The sequence below is a fragment of the Astyanax mexicanus genome, chromosome 6, assembly GCF_023375975.1.
Source record: "Astyanax mexicanus isolate ESR-SI-001 chromosome 6, AstMex3_surface, whole genome shotgun sequence".
Taxonomy (NCBI): domain Eukaryota; kingdom Metazoa; phylum Chordata; class Actinopteri; order Characiformes; family Acestrorhamphidae; genus Astyanax; species Astyanax mexicanus.
This window is the reverse complement of record NC_064413.1, coordinates 43,452,501-43,480,330: the sequence shown is the minus strand read 5'-3', so window position 1 is coordinate 43,480,330 and position 27,830 is coordinate 43,452,501. Positions and strand designations below refer to the sequence as shown.

The following is a 27,830-nucleotide window of genomic DNA, read 5'->3' as shown; positions in this document are numbered from 1 at the left end:
TCCAGTGAGCTGAGTTTTAGAGTTGCCTGTAGTGAATTCCAGCTGTGCACCGTAGCTAAAAGCAGATTAAGTAAAAAATATATTTAAAAAATGCTGCAGAAGCTGTGTGAACACAGCATATATACATTATATGGATATACATTTATTTAGAAATGTGTACTGGATTCTGTGATAGTTTTTCTGATGTGTGTGCAACATTTTTTTTTCTTCACCAATGAAAATTACAATTCAAAAGTTTTAAGCACATTTTGTTGGTCCTTTGTGTGGATTTTTAGCACATTTTGCTGTTATTTCTATGTATTTGATAAATGAACACAATAACGTATAAAGTAAGTAGACGCCACATCTTATGATTTCACCAATATTTCAAAATCTATACAAGCAATCTAAGCAGTAAATAGTAACAGTAATTGCTTTAAAATGTTTTCTCTGTAGAGGATTTAGTGTATTTCTCTGTACACAACTGTGGGGGTGAGAATATAAAAAAATGTCCAGGTTTCACACTGCATTGACAAGATATGTGACACAATGCCCAATTATTTAGGCATTTCTAGACATTGCATGTCTGTGTGCTTGCTTGTGTGTGAATGTGAAAACTGTTTGAGACATATTAAAATTTATTTTAATATCATTTTTGAATCCTAACAGACAGACAATCTCTCCAGAATGCTGACATGTAGACGCAAAATATATTTTAATGTTAGGTGTAGGTGTCCTACCCCAATTAACATTATCTCTTGTAATTATAATATAAAAGGTAGCATTACACAAAGGCACTGCAGATATTTGCAGGCTGGAGAGATTTAGGTACCATTTTAAAATAAGACTACCTTTATAAAGGGTTTATAAATGGTTTACAATTAGTTTATTCATGGCTACTAATTAGGTTGTAAATGCCTTAAAAATCATTAATAATCAGTTATAACACATACATAGAAGTGCAACAATATAGATGGCAGTGGTTTCCTTATTTGACAAACAATAGGTCATTGTTGCCCTTTATACGTGTGTGTTATAACTGTTTATTAATCATTTTTAAGGCATTTACAACCTAATTAGTAACCATTAATAAACTAATTGTAAACCATTTGTAAACCATTTATAAAGGTAGTCTTATTTAAAAGTGATACCGAGATTTAATATTTAGATGCGGTGCAGATATAAAGTGTTTTAAAAAACGTTTTTGGGAGTATTAAACAAGGCTGCATTCAGAGGTGTGTTGTGTTACGCTTGCTTGAGTCTTTGGAGAATCAGGCATTTTCTGCTTAGTGCATTATTATGTTCTGCTTGGAGACTATTTTGGGTTTTGTTGCTATGATGGATTTCCACTTGGACAAAGTGGCACTCCAGTGTTTGCATGCTGTTTGCTCTCCTAATGGCAATAATAATGCCCCCCCTCCTCCTCAGGCTTTGTCTCTTATATGGCCCATTAATTATGCTAATATCGTCAAGTATTTCTAATGGAGCTATTTTTTTCTGGAGAGTTTCTGCAGAGGCTGTGTGGTTTTCATCCTGATCTGAGATAGAAAGTATATGCTTGTCTTCTTCGTAAAGTGTGACCATTACAGATTCAGATTTCACATATTAAGACCTGTGTTCTGCTCTTGTTTGTGTGATAGATAAATCGTTTTTCTTGTTTTTTTGCTAATGCCTGGTTTGAAATGAGAATTTCTGTCCCTCGTTTTTCTCCCTTCATGTTTCTCTTTGATTACTGTTTCACAGTCATTAGTGAGCCGCTGTTGAGGTAAAGCTCCTTGGTAGAATGGCCTTTGATATTGCTTCCCTGTCGTTTTGTCAGGCTGAAGAGCCGACCTGTGCAGCAGTGACTTGCTGTTGCTTAATCCTCGTTTTATCCTTGAGCTTCCGCTCGCCCGCTCAATGCTGTCACTATGTTGCATACAGAATCATGAAATGTTCATTAATTAAATATGAAATCACTGCACAGCAGAGACTGGGGAAGCAGCAGATGCATGTTTTGTTTTTCAGGTCTCTTTCCTTCATGCAGTGTCTGTACTGTTTAATCAGATTTCAGCTTGTTTTAGCCAACTAAATATCTGTTTTTTATAGGAAAATGATTGAATATATTTAGAGGTGGGCTGATCAGTGCTTTTGGGATTTATATATCACCAATATTTATTAATATATTTTTTATTTTTTTTAAAACAATCAGTTGCTGATACAGATTGAAGGTGGACCTGGAAGCTTTTCAGGGCAAACTCGGTAATGCATCATCAGGCAGGGCTTTTGTATTGTTTCTATAGAAACACATAGAACAATTACGTTGCTTCAAAATGCTTTCGAACTTGGAGAACCAGCTGATAGACCACGTACATTCCAGAACCAGAAAGGAGCTGAAGACTCCATCACTTGGAGGATGTGATTCCTGAGGATTTTAAACACTGGTGGTGTGTTTTCGGTGGATTTTTAGTGGTTGTTTTTTTGTGTGGTTATTGGGGTTTGTTAGTTCTGCTGTGTTTTGACATTTACTGTTTTGTCACTGTGATGTACTCATAAGAGTGTTATCCAGTTAGTGCTCCTACCACAACAGTACTCCTTCCACCATGATTTATGCTCCAAACACAACAAACCAAACACAACCAACCAAACTTATATCCGTTATGATTTTAATATGTCAAAAATATTGTGTTCATCACCAAGGAGCAAACTTTTAACCTCCCAATAACTCTGAGACAGCTGCATCATTTAGGAGCCCTTGAGTGAATTATTATTTAGGAGCCCCCAAAAATCACCATAACTGCCAGTATTCGGAATTCAAACTTCAAAACTTCAAACTTCAAAAATTCTAAATTTTTGATGTGAAATAATACAATTTTTGGAGCTGTCAATATAAGATCTGTTCAGAGATTTAGTCCCAGTCAGCTTGTTGTTAATCTTGTTGTTAATGCTGAGAGCGGTAGAAGATAGACATTTTATTGGTGAAGTAGATGTGCATGTGGAGATCTGCACAAGAGCAGTAGCCAGAACAAGCAGTAAAAAAATTTTTTTGTGTGTAATTGACTATTCATGCTATTAACGCTACAAACTATTCCTAAGCTTTTAATAGATGTTATCAGTTATTAAAAATTTAAATTTCTAGTATTTTGGTCTCTCGCCATTTATAAAGATGGCAAAGATGCTCAGCATGTGGACGAACTCTAACCACTCACAACACTCAGTTACAGTCAATCTGACTGTTCACATAGCACCACATATTAAAGTGATTTTAGTCTGCTTTGTAAAGACCAGATTTAAGATATCCACACAATCACCACGATTTTACACTTATTAGAACATGTTCCTGCTAGAGCCGTAGTAGTGTTTCAGGTCAGAAAGAGGAAGGGAACCAGGAGAGAAGATGAGTTTAAGGGAAGAAGATTTATGTTGTTAAGGGCTGCAGTAAGTCATCTGTAGCTGCTCTATTAAAGCCCAGCTGTTTTATCATGTGTGAGTGACGTGATATAGGATCCCTGCACAAAGCTTCATACAAGCCAGGACAATAGATCTTATAAGCAGCAGTTATAAGCAGCTGTGGTGTGTCAGATATATATAAAGGTAATATATCTGTAGTGTAATCTGTAAAGTGAGACAGGAGCACAGTGTACAGGAAGACAGTGTTTGCTTAAACAAACAAGTGACCTCTCTGTCTGAATGTGAGAATGAAGGAAATCATATATTATTTAAAAATATATGTAAATAATTAAGTACATATATTTGAAATAAATGTGTATCAGACCGTATCTGTCTATTGAATTTGAGCTGTCGTTAATAGACCTTTTTTAAACACTGAAATAATATAAAACTGATCTGTGACAGACCAGTCTTAAGAAAAGTAGCTGAAGTGTTTTGCAGTCTCATGCTTTGCGAGAGATAGTAGAATATTTAAATGCACAGTGCTGTCTGTCATGTTAGTCATGCGGAGCTGACTGATTCATGAATAGAAAGCTGCTGCACGGTGAGCTGAATGTGGACATGAAGGGTGTCTATTTGTCTTTCTGACCTGTGGCAACTGCTTGACCTTTACGTCACAGATGGACGCTCACCACTCTAGCTGTCATGGACCAGGTGACCGGTCACCAGCGTTCATGCCACGAGGCCTTGACAAGGCCAGAGTGTCTCTGTCACTCCTGAATTCCAATAGAATTATAGCAGATTATTTTCTGCTCATTGCTGCAGTTCTGAGGCTAATGTGGTCATCTATCTGGACAGACCACAGAGTTTCTTCAATCAGATAGAAGAATTGGATTTGATACGTTTCACACATGTAGTACTGCAGGTGCAGGAGAAATGCTAACTGTTTTTGTTTTTGATGTTGCTACAGTTCTCTTATGGATTTTGAGTTTAATACTTGTAGAATCGGGTAGAAAGTCTAAGGAAATCATAGTCAGATATATCAGCATGTTCCACAGAGATCTGACACTGGAGTTGCAATGGAGACCCTGCCCTGCCCTTTAGAATGTTGTAGCGTCCTTTTACTGAGATTCATTTTTTTACATTTGAGGCCACACGATACACATAATATATTCTATATTATATTTATACTAGTGGTGTCATACTATATAATATTCTGTGATTAACTGCGAGAAATCATGCTTGTTCTTCTTAAGATGCAAGTTTTTGTAGTGGATATTTAAATATGAATAAAATAATAAATGTAAAAAATGTAAGATGCAATTGTATTTATATTAGTGGGGTCAATTAAAATACTAGTGTAAACTTGTATGTTTGAAGGGAGATAAAGTCAACGTGGGGCGCTGGAATAAAGAGTGCATGACACATTAGATAGAGACAACGGTCATCTGCTGGTGTTGGTCCACTGTGTTTAATTAAGTCCAAAGTCAGTGCAGTGTTTTCCTGGAAAATCTTACAGCACTTTATGCTCCCCTCAGCTGACAACTTTTATGGAGATGCGAATTTCATTTTCCAGCAGGATTTGGCACACTGCCCACAGCCAGTAGTAACAATTGATTTCTTAAATTAGATCACTTTGTGTGTGATACATCTATATAATACATATACATGTAATAAAGATATAATTTCACATCTTTAACTGAATTAATGAAATAAAGTATCTTTTCAATGATATTTTTATTTTCTTTTCAGATGCACCTCTATTTGAATTATTTTGTGTTGTCCTGGTAACCATCAGCTGGCCTTTCCTCTCTACCGGCTCAGGGTCACTGGTGTCCAGTCTGTAAAGCCTCAGTCGCTCAGACACGCCTCTCTCTACAAGGAGAAGCGAGATGTCCCCATGATCAGAGGAACCTGCTCATTGCTGGGTGTGGAGCACATGCTGAGTCAGTGGTGGTCTTGTTATCGTTCCTGATCAGATGCTCACACCAGCTGGGCACACTCCTAAATGAGAAACACTGAATTATTTATCTTGAGTGGCATTCTTAATCAGCTGCTTTAAGCCAGGTAACGACAGCGAGCGACAGAAGCTCATGTGTTTATAATTGATGTCTCAGAGACAACAGGAAAAGTGTAGACCCTCCATTTCCACCTCAGCTTGCCTGGAATAGGCAGAAGACGTGTTGTTTACCTCTAACAAGACTCCAGGTGCCCCGTCAATGTTGGAATATTTGATTGTGTATGCTTAAGGATTTCCATGAGAGATACACTGATCAAACTTTTTTCTTCAATGCTAATTGAACTGATGGGTAGGTCTTTTTAGGTTTTTATGTCACAAATCCCTATATATTCCCCATGCCATTTTTTTAATTATAAAAGAGCTTATTTTATTACTTTTTTAACAGACTCTAAGTGTTTTTTTTTTTTTTTTTGGTAAGACTGATGATTCTTAAAATAGCCAATAGTTAACATTAGTGTGGACATGCTGGATTCAGTAATATTATAATATTATACGCTATCTCGACCAGTGCTTTCCCCTAACTTAGTTTCTGATCTGAACTGAATTCAAATACTACATTATTTTTTGCACTAGAGGTGAATCAGATTTGGTGCACTATCAATAAGCGTCTATTTTCTGGTCTATTTTTACGCGCTAGATTATAAGGCACATTATTTTTAAAGTCAAACGAGTGCTGGATGTTAATCTACACACATTTCTCTCCTAAAAACTGTTCATTTGAGTGAGTAAGGTACTTCAGATTATCTCCAGTAAGCTTAGATTTTCATATTTTCAATAAGGCTAGCCAAACAGGGCTACACTGAGGAACCCTGAGTGTTCCGGTAACCCAGGGCATTATTTTCTAGTGGTTCGTCCCACATAGCTTGTAAACACACAGGCTACAGTTCGATATACTCGCCTCTGAGCGCAAAAGAGCTAACTAGCGATAAGTGCGGTTAGTGGGTAATGCTAATGCTGCTCCAGCAGTGCTAGACGGGGTTAGGAGCGGGCTACAGGCCGATAATACTCACTTCTAAAACGCAAAAGAGCTAGTGCTTAAACTATAGACCTACACAATAATGCTGCACTGTAAACTCAACGAAGATCGTTTTAATGGCTGGGGAGATGAAGGTGGATCCACCTCTGATTTCTACAGTGCAGACTTTGGTTGTAAATTTGATGACATGGTGAAAATTTTTAGATTATTTCTGTAGAATAAAGAAGAGAATAGAACCACAGTGTCCACAGTGTCCAGTCTACTTCCATTGAATCTGGATTTTAAGTATTAATGGAAAAAGTAATAACTACAGGGCAACATTTATCACAGCTAATCCACTCTTAAAGTCCAATAAACATATAAATAAAAAAGAAATTGCATTGTACTAAAAAAAATCTCAAATTATTCTTTGGGTCATTTGTGGATAATTTACAAAGAATTAACCCAGCAAACAAACACAAATCTAGTTAATTTAGTGAATGGCAGCAAGAAAAAACAAGTATGGTCTACGTGTCTTATTGGGAAGGCAGCTGTAGGCCTGATGCTGGATAAATTAACGTGTAATGTCGGCACTGGTGTTCCACTCAAAGTGCACCTGAGTACCCGAGAGTATCTCTTCTCATATTCATAACCCTCTGCCTGGGCTGCTCTCAGTTTCGGGGCATTGCCATGGATACCCATGGAAAAGCACTTTGTCATTCTGTGCCTCGAGGGATAGCAAAGAGCAGTGGCCTCTCACGACAGGTCCTAATTGGATAGCCTTTAGCTTTGGGAAGAATAACTGAACTGTGTGTGCTGTGTCCCCAAATCTGTGTTCTAACAAGCCAGTGCATCGTTAGGCCAAACATAAAGAATTTACAGAGCTTGCAGAAAGATTGGCCAGTTCGGTTCAGTCATTATTGTAGTTATATTGTTTATAATTTCGTCTCCTGTATTCAGCATGAGAGTACAATACTTACCCGGATTTATTTTCAGTCTAAGTTTATAATTCACTTAGACTTTCAGACTTTGTCTGCTTGTTTTAATGAGCTGCAGGTGAGAAATTATTGAACAACCATAGCTGGGATTTAATAATTTCCCCATTTCTCCTGCATAGTGTGGAGGACAAAGCCTGCCAAAACTAAAACTAAAGGTAACAGTTTACTTGGATGGTCCATTTGATGGCCTCGTTCATGCTCAACTGACATTCAACTAACATTCAACTACATGTCTATTAAATGCAAATGAACTAAAAGGTGAAAGTAAATGATTCTCTATTGAATATAACCCTACATTCAACTCTAATCAAAACGCTTATCTTAATATTTTAGGATTGGGTTTAGGGATAGATTTTAAGTTTAGGTTAAGGTTAGGGTAAGGTGTAGGGTTAGATTATAGGGTTGATTAAGGTTCTATTTTGAATTATTTACATTCAACATAAGGTTAAGTTAAATTTAATGGACATTCAATTCAGTGTTAGTTGAAGGTCAGTTGAGCATCAACAAGGCCATAAAATGGACCATCCAAGTAAAGTGTTACCAAACTAAATAAATAAATGAAAAAAATAAAGCATAAACAAAGAGAAAAAAATGGTGAGTATAATCATTTAATTGAATTATTAGCATTTTTTATACTCCCCCATTTCTTTTTGCTTTCTTTAATTTATTTTTTATTTTGGCAGGTGTGATCCTCTATAGCATAAGACTCTACATTAGAGAACTCACATTAGAGGATATGGGAAGTTGTATATTAATGCTGTGTTAACATTTACACTCTCTCTCTTTCTCGTTTGTGTGGACAGATGTCGCTCTTACGAGGACTGCTGTGGGACTCGCTGCTGTGTCCGAGCCCTCTCCATCCAGAGGCTGTGGTATTTCTGGTAAGAAATCTTCATTACCTTCTATTCTCACACCTTCCTGGTGTTCATTCCAAACAAGTGTGCCAACATGCAATTTAGCTAAACTGCCTAACCTACTTGGCTCTAGATAACAGGCCAGGAGCTTAGAGCAGTACATAGAATTGATGCAGCTACACTCTACATACAAAAACAACACTTTTTCCTCACAGCGTTTTTTTTTCCTGATGTCTGCATCCTTTAAATATATATACAGCTCTGGAAAAAAAAGAAACCACTTCACTTTCTGAATCAGTTTCTCTGATTTTGCTATTTTTATGTATATGTTTGAGTAAAATTAACTTTGTTGTTTTATTCTTTAAACTACAAACAACATTTCTCTCTAATTCCAAATATTATTCATTCTATTATTTGCAGAAAATGAGAAATGGCTAAAATGACAAAAATTGTGCAGAGCTTTCAGATCTTAAATAATGCAAAGAAAGAGTTCAGAAATCAATATTTGTTGGAATAACCCTAGTTTTAATCACAGTTTTCATGCAGTTTTGGCATGTTCTCCTCCACCAGTCTTACACACTGCTTTTGCATACCTTTATGCCACTCCTGGTGCAAGAATTTAGGCAGTTCAGCTTGGTTTGATAGCTCGTGATCATCCATCTTCCTCTTGATTATATTTCAGAGTTTTCAGTTTGGTAAAATCAACAACTTATTCTTATTTTTTCCACAGCTGAATATATATATATACTGTCATATACTGTCTGGAAAAGCTTTGCGGTGTTGCTAGAGAGCCCATCTGTGTGATTAAAGCACTAGTACCTCTGAAGTTCTTTTTGCATTTATTTTTAATGCACCAACCCGCTGAACTCACTCAGGATTACTTGAGTACTTTTACTGGATGGCCTTGAACAAGGCCAGATTCTTTAACAATTACTTCAAAAAAAGAGTCACATGGGGGGCAATGTGCTTCTGGGTTTTTGCAGACGCTTCAGATTTAATTACACCCTCACTGAATGGGAGCTTTGGCAAGGATAGTAGATAATGTGAAAAGATAACTGTAATAAAAGGTGTACTCTCTGTACTCTTCTGCTTTCACTCACTTAAATGTTCACTCTTTCTTCTGTAGGCTGCTGCTGATGATGGGCGTGCTCTTTTGCTGTGGAGCCGGCTTTTTCATTCGGCGACGCATGTATCTGTCTCCTCTCAGTGAAGAGCCTGCCTTTAATGTGTCTTTCACCAGACAGCCTGTGAGCACACCAGGTGAGATGCTCTTCTTGGTTGCACCCTAATCTGTGACTAATATCAGTTTTTCCTTTTAGGTTGTGGCTGATTGGAGCATCTTTTGGAGTCGAACTGCTTCAAGAACACTGACCAACTGCTTGTTTCATTATGAAGACAACATTACCAGACTTAATAATATATGTTCTTTTTAAGCAAAAGAACACAAGAGGGAGTGTGTGCTCACCTTCGGCTCGTGCCTACGACCAAATTACAGCCGTGATGTTATTCGCGATAACACATGAACTCAAGTGTTCTATTGCTTTTATACAACAGTTTTTTTTTTTTTTTTTTACAAAATTAATAAAGAAAACAAATCCATGAACCTTAAGAAATTCAGAATAAATATGCTTTAATATGGACAGTGCTTTCCGCCAATAACTAGTTCCACAACAACTGTAACAGAACAGTAACTACAACAGCGTATAGTACAGACTAACACCAGGAACGTTAGCTTGAAATCTAAAACTAAATAAATACATGAAAAAATAAAAGCGAAAACAAAGAGGAAAAAAAGAAATGGTGAGTGTAATCATTGAATTGATTTATTTGTGTTTTTATACTCCCCCATTTCTTTTTGCTTTCTTCAATCTATTTTTCTACATTAGAGAACTCACATTAGAGGATATGGAAAGTTGTTATTTCCACAAAAGACGAGCCAGCGACGCGAGCGAGCGTGCCGTGGCTGAGTGCTAGCCTGTGCTAAGCTAATGCTGCTGCTGGTGATGAGGCTGAAGGTGATGATTCAAAACTGTCCTGTGTGTATATACGCCATTACTCGGCAACGTGTCCGCGGAGTGATACAAGTTTAGTGTGAGAAGGCCGTGATGTTATCACAAATATCAGCATGGCTAGAACACTTCTCAACCAATCAGATTGTGAGGTTGGAACTAACTGTCGTATAAAACCACATGCATTTACACTTGAAAGTAAAATGCGTGTTCAGTTAGTTCAAATTAAATCCGTTTCATTTTGCAGTGAGAAAGAAAATAATAAAAAAAATTTGCTCCTTGCCAGGCAGGTATTACTGGTGTTTTAGTTGTTCTGGGAAGAATTTGGTTGTTATGGGAAGATAAGGTTTAGTGTTTAAATGTTGATTGCATCACCTCCTGAAGTTGTTAGTGTTCAAATTTGTATGTTTTTTATATGTGTCTAGGGTATGTTTACGTATTTATGTTTAAGTATTTACATTGCACTTAATAATAGGTCTGCACAATATATTGTTTATCGTGTATCGTTTAAGCATTGTTATCACACCTGTGCAGTAGTCACATTGCACATTGGTTACATGTTTACAGTTTGATGCAACAGTAAATTCACACTATATACTCAAGTATTGAATACACAGAGTTTATTATTAATAACAGTAGGTTGGGTTTCTGACTTCTATGTTTCAATATTGCAAAATATATATGTAATACATATGTAAGCTATATAAACTATTCAAACTAAATGTTTTTTTTTTCTTCAGTTTTCTACAGCCCTACCTAGTAAATACTAGGGGTGGGCAATATTATATCGTATACAATATATCGTGACACAGAAATATCATGATATTAAAAATCCATATCGGGATAATAGGGATGGTTTGTCTTAAAAAGTAGTCCATTATTTACTGTGAAGCTTTAGGTGTATTTATTGTATAATTGTTTTAGTTTATAGTTCTTGCTTGCAGTTTTTATGCATGAAAATATTCTGCAATATTTTTTGCTGCATTATATTATTTTATGCTATATTATTTATTTTACCACGTTATGATTATACTGTTATACTATATTCCTGAAATTAATGAATTATTGTTCTGTTTTCCTATTTTGCCATGTATATCGTTATTGTAAAAATACCCTGAAATATCGTGATATTATTTTAGAGCCATATCGCCCACCCCTAGTAAATACTGTAATTTGCTCTTCTGCAGTATATGCTTTGATTACTAATTGCCATTGTTTTATTTCACTGTATATGTATCTGTGTGTGTAATGATCTTAAGCTTCTTTTTGTTCTTGTGATGCACCTTCAGCACTGGTGTACTTTGTGGGTTTATATTCCTCACTTGTAGCCCATCTGTTCCTATGCATAATTTGTCAGCCACCCTCTGTGATGGTCTTATAGCAGTTAATTTCCATTGCTGGGCTGGCTAGTGGGTGAACATGATTGGCTGTAGTCAGATTGTATACCTAGAAAGCTTATCTATGTGGTGGGTGTTCCTAAATATATATATTAAATAACTATTGAGTGTTGCTATGAGATAAATAAATACCAAAAAGTGTGGTAAAGAAAGAAGAAACTAGGGCTGCACAATATTAGGGGAAAAATTAACAGTGAAATGTTTTGGTTTTCTACTAAAATATATTCTGCAATATAAAAAAATGAATAATTTTCATCGGATTTCACCAGACTTCACTGATCGAACTGATTATGTTATTAATATTACCATCTCATTATAAAATATGTCATGGAAAATTGAACATTGTGAATTTTACCATTTGTATCAAGGAAATATGATGTGCACATACATATTGTTTAGTCTGGCAGTTGTCCTGTACAATGTTTTCAAGTTTCATGAGGAATAGATCAACATCTAGCTTTTAATTTTGACTAAGCTGCCATTTTGGAAACATTTTTTGCACATCAGCAGCATATTAAGACCTGTACGTCTCAACCCAGACATTTCACAGATATTCTGTCAGCTGCCTATCATCATCATGTTATTTACTGCCCCCACATAACACAGAACTGGACAGGTTTAATGGTCTCAGACGCTGCGGCAGACATTAATTATTAGTTTTGTACCCCAAGGTCCAGAAAGCCACAGGCTAGCCAGAGGCTGAAGAAGTTTCCATACTTACCTCAGCCACATCCTGCTACCATTATCCTTCCTCTTTCCGTTCTCCATCTCTGCCTCCCTTTATTCATGCAGAAAAAAGCAGAGTATCTCAGATAAAGCGTCTGTAACGGTAAACAGATCTGGCACCAGAATGTGGCCACCACCAGCTTCCTACTGCCCTGAATGGAGGAAGCATGTAATCTGAGCAGAGGTGGAAACAGAACAGAGAAGCTGTACTTAAGTGAAAAAAATGAGTCTGTTGTCAAAATACTTTCTCAAATAAAACATACAGTGCCTGTTAAAGGTTTGGACACACCTTTTTTCATTTAATTCTTCCTTTTTATGATTTTTTGCTAGAGCTGTTACTTATGATTATGTTGATAATTGACTAATCTGATAATTATTTGTTTCATTAGTCAGTGATTATTTCTGCTATGTTCTCCATCTCTAAAAACGATAGAAACAGCTGAACATAAGATTTAAAAGCCATTTAAACATTCAGATGTTGTTTAAACATGGAAAGTACTGATATTTAGGGATTAAATATATAATTTAATTTTTATAGTTTGGGCACTTTAGGAGACACAGATTAAATTGAGTGTAAACTGTGTAAATGAGCCATTTACCCATCTGCCATTGCGCTTCTATCCCCAGCACTTTGTGTAATGTGGTACAGTTACAAATTAACGATTAGTCGATAATGAAATTTGTAGTCAACAGATGTAAATAATCGACGTTGGCGATTATATCGATTAATCGTTTAATTTTTTTACATTGTACATTTTTACATTGTGAATTATTCTCTACACAAATTGTGTTAAACAAACCAGAATGTGTTTTTATAGATTCTTCTAAGTAGCACATTTATCTTTAAGGACAGATCTGCATGTATTTTAATCTTAGTGCCTTCATGAGGTAGAGTCACCTGCAATAGTTTTTTTCAGTGTCTTGAAAGGAGGAGGAGCTGAACAATAGCTCCAGCTCATCCCAAATCACCTCAAATCACAATCTCAGTTGATCAGGTTTAGATCAGGGGATTGTGGAGGCAAATAAAGTGCTTCTGCTTAAATAAAGTATAAAAAGAAATGTTTACTTTCTTATAAGTTATAACAAATTTTATCACATGTACATGTATTTTGTAGTGCAGTAAAAATGTTAACTAATTAATATTTACTATTTTTTTAACAGTGTTCTGTAATATTTGATACACTATAATATTTAATAATACAGTATTCTCTACTTCTGAATTTTACTGAGCAGACTTGTGTGACTGCATGGCTACCCACTGCTGTCGATTAGCTCTACCTTTTTCACTGCTGTGCCTGTTCTTCTGGAGAGATCACATTAGGAGTGGAATACGGAATAATGACCTTATTTCTGTGGGCCAGACTCTCCGGTGTTCATAACTGTAAAAATATCTCCAAGTGAAGGTGCTAAATTTATACTGTGCCGTGACATTTTCACAGGTTTTTCAGGTGTATCAGAAATAGATCTTTTCGTTTTCACAGGAGTTCAGGCACAAACCTTAACTGAACAGAACCGGTATGAATATAAATCTTTCCTTATTACTTTTTAGGAATTTATTCAGTGCATTGGGGAATCTCACTCTTTAAATGTAATTAAATTAGGTTATTTTGATAATTAAGCATTTTGGGTCAGAGAAAAACGCAATGTAACTTTAGGATCGGTTCATATAATGTATCTGATATAAACAAAAACATTCTTTTTAATAGTGTAGCCCAGTGCAAGAGTCCTTAAAATAAGTACTGTTATGTATGTTACTGGTTAAATCAGTAAATTTAGATGCTGTTGTTTTAACAGACAACAACTCATATGATATAACTGCTTATGACTGAACCTGTACTAAACAGTAAGTCATGTACTCAACATACAGAAACAGAGAACTTAGAAAAGACTCAGATCTGACATGCTTTCATTATTATGACAGTTTTACATAGAGTTCAGAGTCAAAAGTAGGTCACCGTCTTTTCATGGCTTTTAAAACTTGACTGTCAGAACAGAGGAGAATTAAATGGACTCTGCCATTATCTCAGTCACTCGTGTGGAAAATTGAATTGAGAGTTTAAATAATGTAGCGAGATGCCTAATTTCAGTCCTTGAGTTGGACTGAAGAAGCCTTGTTCTGTGGGGAACATGGAACGTGAAGAGACCACAGTGCTTCCTTTTTCCCCTAATAATAAAGTACGTTAACGTTCGTTCTGGGCAGATCAACCAATTACCAGATGCAGATTTTGTTCAGAGCACAGTCAGGATCAGTATTTAGCGTTTCTGTAGAGCAAACTGCTGCAGTTTCATGTCTTTCCTCAGTGAGCTACATTCTGCAGAAAGAAATAAACAGAACAACAGGACATATTTCTCACACTGTTCATTTTAATGTCTCCATTAAGTGATTTCAACTACATAATCCTGCTATTTATTCCTGGTCTGCATGTTTAAATGGACTGTAGAGCTCTGATGAGATTTGTGCTTAGTGACACCCTGTGGTTGTTTCTCAGCAGCCAGCTTTCCTCCCTCCTGTACTCTCTCTCATCATAGTGAGTGCACTGTGAACTGTGCAGTGGAGAACTAATTATACAAAAGAAAATTATATATAGCCCACTTGAAATGTAATAAACTAAACATGTACAGTCAAACAAAAACAAAATCCATTCATACACAGTGTGTTCAAGTGTTAGGCTTGTACTGTCTGTTCAGTCTTTTGTTCTTTTTTTAATGTTTTTGTTTCTTTGTAAACAGGATGAGCATCCTAGGTATTTCAATTCTTCTCTTATGTAAAGTGTTTTGTCCATGTGTTGATAGCCTTTGTACTGGATTTGTTTTTTTTTTTCACACCGTAGTTTAGACTACATTTGTTCAAAGAGTGATTTTGTAAAGCATTTATTTCTTTACTTGTTGATGATTACAGCTTACAGCCAGTGAAAACCCAAAAATCAGTGTCTCAGAAAATTTTAATATTATATAAGACCTATTGGTACTTTTGGCAGTGTGGGCAGTGTGCCAAGTCCTGCTCGAAAAAGAAATCCGCATCTCCATAAAAGTTGTCACAGCAGAGGGAAGCATGAAGTTCTGTAAGATTTTCCAGGAAAACACTGCACTGACTTTGGACTTGGTATAACACAGTGGATCAACACCAGCAGATGATATGGCTCTCTAAACTATTTGATCTGAACAATAAGGGTTCAATCCAGAAAGAGATGATTTGTCAAATAATTGTTATAAAGATTAAAATCTAAGATAAACTTGTTGAAAAAAAACTCACACCACAACTATGGGGCCCTGTGGTGCCCTGGCAGATGCTGTGCTTCTTGCTTAGGAGGTCGTAGGTTCAAGACCAAGTCAGATATTTAACCACCACCTTTTATTGTTTGTATATATGAGTAAAACTGAACCAAAATGTGAAAGAATGCCTCATGACCAGGCAGATGCTGTGGCTCAATGTTCTGAACACGGGCTCTGTGATCAGGAGAGTTAATGTTCAAGTCCCAAAAGAGACATTTTGTCTTATATTCATTCGAAAGCTTAAAGCCCAAAATATAAATGTGCAAAAAACACAGTAAACCCCTGTGGTATCATGTGGCTCACTGGTAGAAGCTCAGCATCATGATTAAGAGATCACAGGTTCAAGACTGGTCAGGATCTCCACACCTGGTGGAAACATGCGCCTCCAGAGAATAAATAACCAGCAGCGGTTGTGGAGCCCAGGATCACAACTTTTGAAGGACTTAACCCTGAAACGGAACTGCAAAATTCTACCTTTACCTGCACTCTGCTTCAAGATAAAATTGCCCCTAATTCACTCCACCTCCTTTTCTTTCATGTCTCATCCTGCTCCCACTCAACCTTGCCCTTGTCTCTCATGTCCAGCCAAGCTCTTGAGCTTCACCAGTGGCACCACAACCAAACCTGCACCACACAGGATTTGAACCCACAACCTCCTGCTCACAAGGTAAAGCCCTTTACCTCTAAACCAGCTGGGTTCACATTCAGCAAGCTATTTTTTTTTTTTTAGAAGTTTTTCATAAACATTGACACAAGCCAATCAATTATGCGTCATGCGTTCTGATCAGAATCGTTTATCAGTCTTCCCTTTCTATGGATAGAATGATAACATTGTTCTGTATTCAGTTAAAATAACATCACATCACAGATTAAAATAATGTGCACAAACCATGAGAAGAACATGTGCTTTGTGTTAATCATAAAATAATTAAATGCAATCAGTTACTGGTTCTGTGTCGTTAGTCAAGTAAAAATGTTAAAAGTGCGATCTTGTGACTCAAAAAGAACTCATGAAGGCTAGAAGGTTTGAGAAAGGGAAGCATGATAGGTGATTCTGAGCAGAACACAAATTCTTATTAAATTCTTAACTGATTTGTGTCAATGTTAATGATAAACCCCCTAAAAAAAGGTGCTGAATGAGAACCCAGGTGCTGAATGAGAACCCAGGTGCTGAATGAGAACCCAGGTGGTTGAGAGGTAAAGGGCTTTACCTTGTAAGCAGGAAGTTGTGGGTTCAAGTCCTGTGTGGTGCAGGTTTGGTTGTGGTGGAGCATTGGCTGGGCATGAGGGACAAGGATGAGTGGGTGGGAAGGGGCAGGAGAAAGTGGGGGGAAAAGAAAAGAAGAAAAAAAAAAAAAAAAAAAAGTGGGGGAGATGTTGCAAATTTTTCTGATGAAATAGAGGGTAGTAAAGGTAGAATTTTGCAGTTCCCGTTCAGTCCATCAAAAATTTTGGCCCTGGGCTCCATAACTGCTGCTGGTTATCTCTCTGGAAGTCCCAGGGGGAGAGGGCCAGGTAGTTCCTCTCCCCCTTTGTGGGTTTGGTCTGGCCTTGTCCGCCCATCACATGTGACCCCCGGTGCGGGGACTGCTGCTAGCTTTATCTGCTGTTTACATGTGCACATGTTTCCACCAGGTGTGGAGATCCTGACCGGTCTTGAACCAGTGACCTCTTAATCATGAGGCAGAGCTTCTACCAGTGAGCCACAGGATCCCATAAATGTTGGTTGTGTTTTCTTCACCTTTATTTCACAGATGGACTTTAATTGTCACAATGATTGTGTGACAAAATTGTATTCTTTGGGACTTGAACCCTGAGTCTTTTGATCTCAAACCCATAGCTTAAACCAGTGAACCACATGATCCCACAGTGTCTAATGTGTTTTTGCGCATTTGTATATCGGATGGACTTTAATTGTCACAGTAATTGTGTGAAAAAATGTCTCCTATGAGATTTGAACACTAATTCGCTTGACCACAAACCTGTAGCTTCTACCAGTGAGCCACAGGATCCCACAAGGGTTTAAGTGTGTTTTTTGCATGTTTATATCTGGGATTTTAGGCCTTACAATGAATATAAGACAAAATATCTCTTTTTGGGACTTGAAGTCCAATTGTCCTGATAACAGATCCAGTGTTTAGACCACTGAGCCACAGCATCTGCCTGGTGTTAAGGTATACTTTCACCTTATTGGTTCAGGGTTACTTATTTGTACAAACAGAATAAAATGCTGGTTAAAAAGCCTTAACTTGGTCTTGAACCTACGACCTTTGTAGCCAGAGACATGGAACCTGTCAGTGCACCACAAAGCCCCAAGCTTGTTTTATGAGTTTTTTTAAACAAGTGACTCTCAGATTTTAAGCTTTACAGTGATTATTTGACAAAACATCTCTTTCTGGATTTGAACCCTCATTGTTCAGATCACAGAGCCGCAGTTTAAACCACTAAGCCACAGAATACTGCTAGTACTTTAGAGTTTTAAACCTTTTCGTTTTAGTTTTATTCAAGTGTAGATCGCGTTAAAAGAAAAGATCCTACATGCTGGTGTGATCTTGCCCGGTCTTAAACCTGCAAACTTCCAACTACAAGGCACAGAATCTACCAGTAAGCCACCAGATACCATGCTTGTGATATTTGCTTTTTTCAAATATGTATCTTGGATTTTAGGCTTTACTATAAATACAGGCCAAAATGCATCTTTCAGGACTTGAACTCTATTTAGAAACATGTTAATTCTATAGTCCTAGATGCTGCAGGGCTCCTGATTGGTCTTGAACCGATACTCTCTGAATGAATCATTAGGCATAGTATCTACCAGAGAGCCACAGGATTGCACATTTGTGCTGTGTGTTTTGTCAACCAATGAATCTTGGATTTCAAGCTTTCGACACCTTTTTTTTGTTCAGTTTTATGTGTGTAGATACATTTTAAATCAGTGATTTCACATGCTGTAGAGATAACCTATGGCCTCTTTATCAAGATGCACAGCATCTACTAGAGAGCCACAGGACCCCATGCTGCCTTCTTTGTTTCTTTTTTCAACATGTGTATATCAAATTTTAAGCTATACAATGAGTATATGACAAAACATCACTTGAGACTTGAACCCTGGCCAGCTTAACCATGAATCTACGGTTTAGACCACTGAGCCACAGCATCTACCAGCTTACCAGCTCTTTTAAAGTTTCCCACTGGGCGTTCATGTGCACCTTTTCAGTGAGAAACTCCTCTGCATTTTCTATTCAATTCGGACTCCACAAAAATGCAGCATTCATGCCCATGCTGCAGTTAAGTATGCACATAAATCATGACTAAATTATAATTTGGCTCAAATACTCCTAAATTGAGTCCCAGCACCCCTAAAAATGTTTTCTTCTTGAGTCTTCTTGAGTTTTCTTTGTTTAATAAATGGTTTCTGATAAGCTGAACAAATGTTAAAACCAAAGAAAGTATTTGGCTGAACAGCATGTATATGTGCGCCAATCAGTTGTATTACCTTGTATTTTTAGCTGAAAAACATTTTAAATAAAAGTAAAAAATCTTAACAGTAATATTAACAGATTTTTAGTTAATCTAAATTTAGAATCTAAATTAATCTACAACCCCAAATCCTAAGAAAATGATTGGACAGCACGAATAGAAAAGCATGAATAGAAAACAAGTACAATGTTTTGTTACATATATTTTTATTTGATTGCAGACAGTATGAACAGTATGATCCCAAGATATTTTGTTTTCTATGGTTAACTTCATTTTATTTGTTAAAATACACAGTCATGCCCACGTTTTTATTAATTATGCAACAAAATTTAAACATACTTTCATCATTACATCATAATGTAGTAGATTTAATTTCATTGTATACAGTTTTTCAGTTCAGTTTTCAATCTGGTGAACTTCATTTTATTGTTTAATACACTAATAATAAATATCTTTTAATTTCCTCCCACAGTCTCTCAGCAGCCTGGTATTCAAGGCTACGGTGACCCCGGCGGTGCCATGATGATGCCTCTAACCCCTGCTTACCCTGGCCAACCCAGCACAGCCCACATGATGAGCTCCTACCCCCCACCTCCGTCCTACTGCAACAACCCTCCGCCCTCCTACGACCAGGTCTTCAACAGCACAGAGAAAAAGTAGGGCCAGGCCTATGCAAAGGCATGGGGCGTGGCGTGCCACACCAGATCACTGGTCTGAGCCAAGACGATACCACTCCGCCCAACAGCTCCAGCCCTCGATGGCCCTCGAGTAGTGGATTGTGAGATTTTTGCTTCTTTTAGGATACCAGCATTTTAACCCTTGCCCACCTGTTTCTTGTTCAACCTTATAGAGGTGAATTATGGCCATGGTTATGCTTTTCTTTTTTTCAGACCCTTGATATAAATGAAGAAAGTTCAAGATTCAACATTTTTGACAGGAAGGACATGGCAGAGTGTGAATAAACTGCATGTGAAGATCAGGAACGGTTGTACTTGGAGTATTTAAACTTTAGTATTTTCACAGGAAGAACTGAAAGAAGCCAAATGATTGTTTGCACCATGTTACGTCCCCAGTTATTTAACTTGAATCAGAAGAAAATGAGCCGGTTGTCATTTCAGTGTTGATTGCATCCGTCCAGATGATTTGGTGGACTGAGGGCGAACTTGCTTTAGACAGAGAAATCGGACTCTTTGCCTGGAAGACTCTCAGTAAACCACCTTCACTTACCCGAGAGCACGTTCTTCAACTCCAGCTGCAGCATAAGGAGGACCCTCTGTGGAGGAGCACAACCAAGAGCACGAAAAGCAAGATGGGGGTCTTTTTATTAATGAAATCAAGCACAAATTACTCTCTCTTCTCTCTCTTATCCCACCCACTCTCTAAAGCCATGTGATTAAACATCTCCGTCACACTCCAGGGTGTATGTACTTTCTAAGCACATTTGTGGATTTCTTAGCACAGTCAAGTCCTGCTCTTGAAGGAAATACAAGATAATAGATATTGAAGTTGTACCCAGCTCACAGAGAACATTATAAGCATTATAAGCATTTTCAGGAAGCTCTAGCCTGTAATGTTACAGAAGTAATGTTCCAGAATCAAGGTTCTGCATCACAATGTTATTAGAACGTTTAACATTCCCAAAACGAAAGGTTAAAAGTGACATTACAATGAAGTTACCATAATGTTTAAAGACTTAAAAAAAAAACTTCTGAAAAACATTCACAAAACTTTACAGATTATACATTTTAAGAACATTTACTGTAAGAATCAGAAAACGTTCTACTAACCAAAATTTGTAAGCTGGGAAGGATAATGAGGATGATGCCCAAATCTGCCCAAGTCCAGACTGAGCTCTTTTGTGTCACCCAGCATGCATTCTTATTATTGCAATAGTCAACCTGGACTAAAGCCACTAAAATAAAGCACTAAATTCAATTACAACACCTATAGTTCCTTCAGGTTTAGTTTTTGAACTCTTATTTCTGCAAGGTAAATGAATTAAAGAAAAATCCAGGCATAAAGAGTCAGACTGGTGGTGATCTGATTATTGTTCCCATCCCATCAACAAGCAATAGAATCATATATATTTAGGTTGTGCCCTGCTTTCGCACTAGCAAGCAACAGTAAAACAGGAGAGCACGTGGCAAGCAACAAATCAACTTAAGATTTTTTCAACTTCATGCAGTTATGCATTATGACGCAGTGAAATGACATTCCAACCATTCTAATCTCCAAAAAAATGTCAAACTGGTTCCAGATATGGGGGTACACGGTCCCCAGCTTCTCCTCTCTAAACTTTTTTTTTTATTATTCCTACCAGGATTTAATTCCAATTCCCAACAGTGTGATGCTAAACATGGAAGCCACTAAATAGGGACAATTAAAGAAAAATAATAAAGCCTCGAAGAATGTTATAGAGGTTTGAGGGTTCTTAACCTTTTCTACTGTGTGGTCTCCACAGGAGAAGTACCGAAGTACTAAACAGATCGAATTAACTTTCTTAAAATTGGATCTCAAATGGTAAAAAAAATATATATATATATATAGTTTTCTTTTACTGTTGGTTTGACATCACAGGGTCACATTTTAAAAAAATTCTAAGGTGAAAGTAAAAAAAAAAAAAGGCCAGTGTTGTGTTAAAATCTGACTCCCCTTTCCCACGGACGCATGTCACACAACGGTATGAGTACAACAGGCTGTGCTGGTGATTTCTGTATCTGCTGTAACTGTAGATTAACCTTTATAAATAAACAGAAAAAAAGAAACCAGGAGGCGAACTGTTACTTTCATTCAGCTGTTTACTTGTGTAAAGGTAGTAAAATTTTAGTACAGAAACCAAAATCAGTAAAAACACCTGAAAACATAAAAAATCACAGGATGTAGCAAAGAAACTGAAAATAACTGAGTAAATACTGTATATAACTTACAGGTGTGAAAACACTTGTAAAAAAAAACCCAGCAGCACTGAGTTTTGAGATTCCTTTTGAGAGAAATTAAGAGCACTCTTCTTTTATTGATGGTTTTGAAGAAGAACAAGCTAAACTTTCTAAAACAGCAGAATTGGAGATTGAAAACACCTCAGCATTGGACATGTTTTTGGAGAAAGTAGAAGCACAAGCCCTGGCTAGAACCCCTGCTAAAAATTGCATTCAATTACTGGGCTCCTTTCACAGTAACATGTCAGCTTTCTTTGACAGAAAGATAGAATAAGGAGGCAAATCTGGCCAATAGTATGCTCACCGTCTGACAGAGAAGAGTTTGGAAACTGTGAGCCGGTTTAATATTAAACATTTCAGTTTAATGATGCCAAAATATAGAGTCTTAGATTTCATGCTTTTATTTAAGTAAAGGAAACTGAACCCTAAACAGAACATTTGCAGTGTCTTTCAGTACAGTGTTTTGGAGGAGAGATTTAGGAAGAAGGTGATGTTAAAAGTGTATTTTAAAAAGTGGTTTATTGATGTTTAATGATTGAGTAGCACATCTTCTAGCATTGCTGTATGGAACTGAATGTTTGGGCAGTATGTTGTGTGCTGGTTTTTGCCCATGTTGATTATGTAAACTTAATTTGTAGGGCTTTTCTATGCAAATGAAAGACAGGGTCAGTCTGCTGTAAGTATGATTTATTTCAGTGATTTGATGGGTTGGTGGTTTGTTCTAATTTTGCTATCAGTGTATCAAGCTTGCCTGGAAAGATACTGTCACTGTTACTTAAAATTACTTTAATCCAGTGATTTTTTATTATTATTTTTTTTTTACATAGTGACTCACTTTATAAGAATTCATGGATCAAAAAAAATATATTTTTTGGACTATAAAGTGCACCAGATTATAAGATGCACTATCAGTGTACGTTTATTTTCTGGGGTCCCTACATCGAAATGAGCAAGGGTAGCATCATGTTCCTCTTCTAATGGGGAAGCGCCTAAGTAAACAAAAAAGTGTAATTCTTAAAAAAAAAAAAATATATATATATATATATTATTAAGTCAAACGAGTGCTAGATGTTAATCTACACAGATTTCTCTCCTGAAAACTGTTTATTTGGGTGATTAAAGCGCTTCCATTTATTTACAGTAAGCTTAGAATTACAGTATTTTGTTCAAGGGTGAGCGCTAGCCACGGTTAGCAGTGCTAGCCAGCCGCAGTTAGCGCTAGTAAATGCTAATGCCGCTTTACTCAGCTTCATTGCTAAAGAAATTAGCTTTACTGCTTCTTACAACCTGACCGGTAAAATTCATACATAAGGCGCACCTGATTATAAGGTGTACTGAGGATTTTGGGGAAAATTAAAGGGTTTTAAGTGCACCTTATAGTCCAAAAAATACATGAATTCAAAATGATTGAAAATTAAATCTTCTTAGAGTAACTTCCATTGCAAGTTAAGTTTATTTTCCTCTGCTGTAAAGTTGTGTTTTTGGACATACAAGGTTTTTGTATGATGTGACAAGAGATGATATGCAAGAAACATGAGAAAGCGTTACTCTGATAAATTAAGTGAAGATTTAGCTCCAAAAAAAATAAATAAATAATAATAACTGACTCAGTTTTCCTTCACCTTTTGTCTACAATAATGATGTCAAGATATGACAATTTCAATGTTGCATCCATTAAAACTGTCAGTAATTATGACAATGTAACACAACGTCACAGAGGACACCATTTCATCATGAATACAGTAATAAATCTCCCTCTCATTTTCCTTCTCTGTTTCATTCTCTTAAGATGATGCTGATTTTGTTTTTTGATGCATCTCTTTAATCTGTTATTATACAGGTAAAGGAAGATATTTTCTTAAAGATCCAGCTTTTTTTTTTTTTCTTGTATTTTATTTTTTACCGATGGACTGTCTACTTATTACATCTGCACATCTTTATTTCCACAATCTCGTCATAATTCAAATGAATTCATTTATTCAAATCCTTCATTTTCTTTTGCTTGTATATATGAAGATATTCTGATGAATGATAAATGAGCTCTGTTCTGATTGGCTGTGCTGTACTGTGATTTATTTATAAAAAGTACTTAGAGCTAATATGCTTCTTACAACTGATGGGATTAAACTGTGGTAGGCTGAATAGGTGGAGTTGATCCTTGATGTAAAAAAAAAACTAACTTTAAAATGGTCTTTTTTTTTTACAGAATATTTGTGTATTCAAACTAAAAGTCTTCATATTAATTAAACATTACATCTTTTCAGTGTTGTAAATTAATCAATAAATCCAAAAAACGGTCATTAAAAAAAAAACTGGGAAAAGTGAAAATAGCAATTTCCAGGCATGGATAAGTTTTGTAAAAATAAAAATAGCCAGAATTTTTTGGAAAAATCATAGAAATTTGGTCTACAATCCTGCATTTCTGGTTATCGATGGATAAAATCTATTTTGAGCTACAGATACATCAGTTCAGAGTTAATTCAGTAATTTAGCCCTACACAACTCTCTGACTCACATTTTATTATTTTAATTTTATAAGATTGTGTGTCAACATTATCAAATTCATTTTAGGCCTACTATAATCAATTTTGGTTGTAGTTTTAGTTGATTTTTTTTTCTATGTCTGCACTGATGTTTTAAAAACCGTATGTTTTTGAAAATTTGCCTTGTACTGTTTAAAAATGTATTGTTTGAGGGAACATTCCACAGAATATTTCGGCATCAACTGCGTCAGATTCGTCTTTCCTTCTGTAGTTCATCCTAATTTACCCCACAGAATTAGCATGGCAGTAGGGCTAATTAAATATACTGCATGGTCATTAGGCTAATTGGATCCATCTGCTGTACCCATCTTCTGATTTATACTGCAGTGGAGGACACGGGCACAGCTCTGGATGTTTATTCTGGAACATGACTGTATCTGACTAACCTTGTTGAGACACAAAGTAGAACATTTATTCTGAGCTATCCACATTTATCGGGCCTAAAAAATAAAAATAAAGGCAGAAATATGCTTAAAAATAATGATGCTCCAAATAGATTCTTGAATGATGTCATGGATGAACCATGTAGCTAAATTCAGTAATATCTTCATTAAAGCAGCAGTCCTTAAGAGTTATATATTTCAACTTGTAAGCAGTATTATTACTGAGCGGAGAGGAGACTAAACATTCTAATAACCTGTTTCTGTGACTATCCCTATAAAGAAAAAATATATTGATTTTAAAAAAAGTTCTTTGGTTTTCCCACAATGCTGCTAATGGCATTGACACCAGCACTACTGCGAACATGGAGATATCAGAACAGCAAACTGACTTTTTCTTTTTCATCACTAAAATCACCAGATTAATCTTCTCTGAAAGAAGACCACACGTTTTTAAAAGTACTTTTCCTTATAGTGGGTGTACTTAAAAAGTACAGGTTGTTGCTTTAAATTTAAAAATTAGTTCTTGAAAAAGAGTTCAAAGAAATGTCTTCATCATTTGTTCAGTTTTTGATCTGCAGAATTGTTAACAGTGTCTTTGAACTTTGTCCTTGAAAACAAATCTCAAACATGATGGCAAAATGGCAAAAAAAAAATCATTTTTTTTCATAAGGCATTCATAAGGCATTATAAACATGGCTAAAATATATTTATAACAATGCTTAACCCATTATAGGCATGTTTATTATGCATTATAAATTATGATCATAATACAGTATAAGCTGTGTTTAAAATATGCATGTTAAAATAGTATATATATCCGTCATTAATATTCTAGTCAGTCCCACAATGTAAGTCTGTAACTTTACTTGGAGCGCAAAAAGATGTGATATAATACATTAAAATTATATACGCTTTTTTTTTTTTTTTTTTTTAGACATAATGCATACTGCATTCTGCAAGTTGGGCCTGATCTTCCTGGTGTTGACGCATAACGTTATAAACACGGCTATTAATGCATTATGATCACAATTCATAATACAGGATGTGTTATATATTTTTTATAAATATGTATAGCCATGTATAGAATGCTTTATGAATGCATTATAATGTTGTATTAATGTTTAGAGAGTCTTTTTACCAAAAAAAAAAATTACCAACAAATCTTATTAACCTTCATTTGATGTAAAGGGTTATCACACTCCCTAATGGATTTGTGAAACAAAAATGACACTATATGTCAGAATATTTCTGAACATCCCCTCTAATTAATGCCTTCAGCTACATTAAGCTGCACCCATTGCTGACACAGATGTTAAAATGCACACACACACACACACACAGCTTGTCTAGTACCTGTAGAGAAGTGCTGCCAATCGAATAGGATTCTTCAGAACAGATAAACACAGCAATCCACAGTAATGCTCAAAAGTAGAAAACATTTCCTGGACAGTAGAGACAGTTAATCCAACAAAAACAGAATGAACTTTATTTAATATCCTTGATTTCAGAAACAACTATAAATGAGCAAAAGTCAAAAACATTAAAAGAGGGATAAAAATTCAGTGCCTCAATAGTTATTAGTTGTTAAAAGTGTTCAAATCCTTTACTGTGAATCAGAAGAGATTCGAGGTCTACAAATACAAAAGCTTAAAAGCTGTAAATAATGACTGTAAAGATGGGAACATCGGTTTCTACATTACCTCTACATCTGTTCTGCAGTGCTGGATTTAGAAATCCTCTAAAACTAATCCAGTATTTATGCCACCTGCATTACAACAAAACAGGGCACATAAAAATGCCTGTTTGTGGAACAGTTTCTTCGATTTAAGGGTCTTAAATTAAGCAGCTCTGCTTCACTCCAGGCTTCAGTTAATTATTCTGTGCTTTCCTCGTGTTTCTCAGGGGCTAACTATCTCAGATGAGTCATTTTACTGAACACATAACTCACAGCCTCCTCGTCTCCACACCCCTCCTCACACATAGCTCAAGCCAGTGGCAGTTTTAATGCTGCAGCCATAGGTGGGCGTAATTAAGACCTTACATAACTGCCACACCAGCCACAGGCCCACTGACCTCCATCCCAGTAACTAACAAAAATGATCCCATTATCCCCAGCTGCAGTTTTAGAAAGGAGTTCTATGGTAAACCAGTCTATATAAGGGCTAGCTCTGTAGGACAACACAGGATACAAATTAGATTCAACAGTCAAGTTCTCATTAAAGACTTGCCAAAAGTCCATCTACAGCAAATGTGGAATAAAAAGACCAGAATCGCTCATTAACACACAGATACTGTGAGCTAATTTCCCATCCATCCTGAATGCTATTAAAAGTAACACAGAAAGAACCTCATTTACTACAACATTAATATGCATGAGGATTTTGACTGCCTTCTTATGTGAAAAAAATCCTTAAATAAATAAAAAAAAAGATCATATCTAATATCATGAGAAAAAAATAAAATATTCCACTTTTCTCCCCAATTTTAGTTAGGCCGAATATTCCACCACTCACCACTCACTAGAAATCCCCCAAAACAAGGAGGGTGAAGACTAGCACATGCCTCCTCCGACACATGTGAAGTCAGCCACCGCTTATTTATTTATTTTTTTACCACATAGCTAGCACACTCTGAGGAAAGTGCAGCTACCCGGCTCTAATACATCAGCTCACAGACGCCTTGTGCTGACTGACATCACATTTGGAGTGATGTGGGGAGAGAGCGCCATCTATCCACCCGGAGAGAGCAAGGCCAATTGAGCTCCCTCAGACTCTGGCTGCTGATGGCAAGCTGCACGACCAGGATTCGAACCTAAAAAACACGTATTTTATCCCTTATGTTATTCTTCTACACAAATGGAAAGAAAAAAAAAACATATAGACCCTTTTAAAAGTTAATATTTTTTGTA

General features: G+C 36.4%; 1 protein-coding gene across 1 annotated transcript in view; it reads left to right on the top strand.

The window, feature by feature from the left end:
- vopp1 (VOPP1 WW domain binding protein) overlaps positions 1-24,047 on the top strand; it is a 60,459-nt gene extending 36,412 nt beyond the window's left edge. Inside the window, exons 3-5 of the mRNA XM_007233390.4 lie at positions 8,125-8,202; positions 9,302-9,435; positions 19,533-24,047. Coding sequence (XP_007233452.2) covers positions 8,125-8,202; positions 9,302-9,435; positions 19,533-19,720 — 400 coding nt within the window. The 3' untranslated portion in view covers positions 19,721-24,047. The remainder of the gene's footprint in view (positions 1-8,124; positions 8,203-9,301; positions 9,436-19,532) is intronic.
- Positions 24,048-27,830: the final 3,783 nt, after the last annotated feature.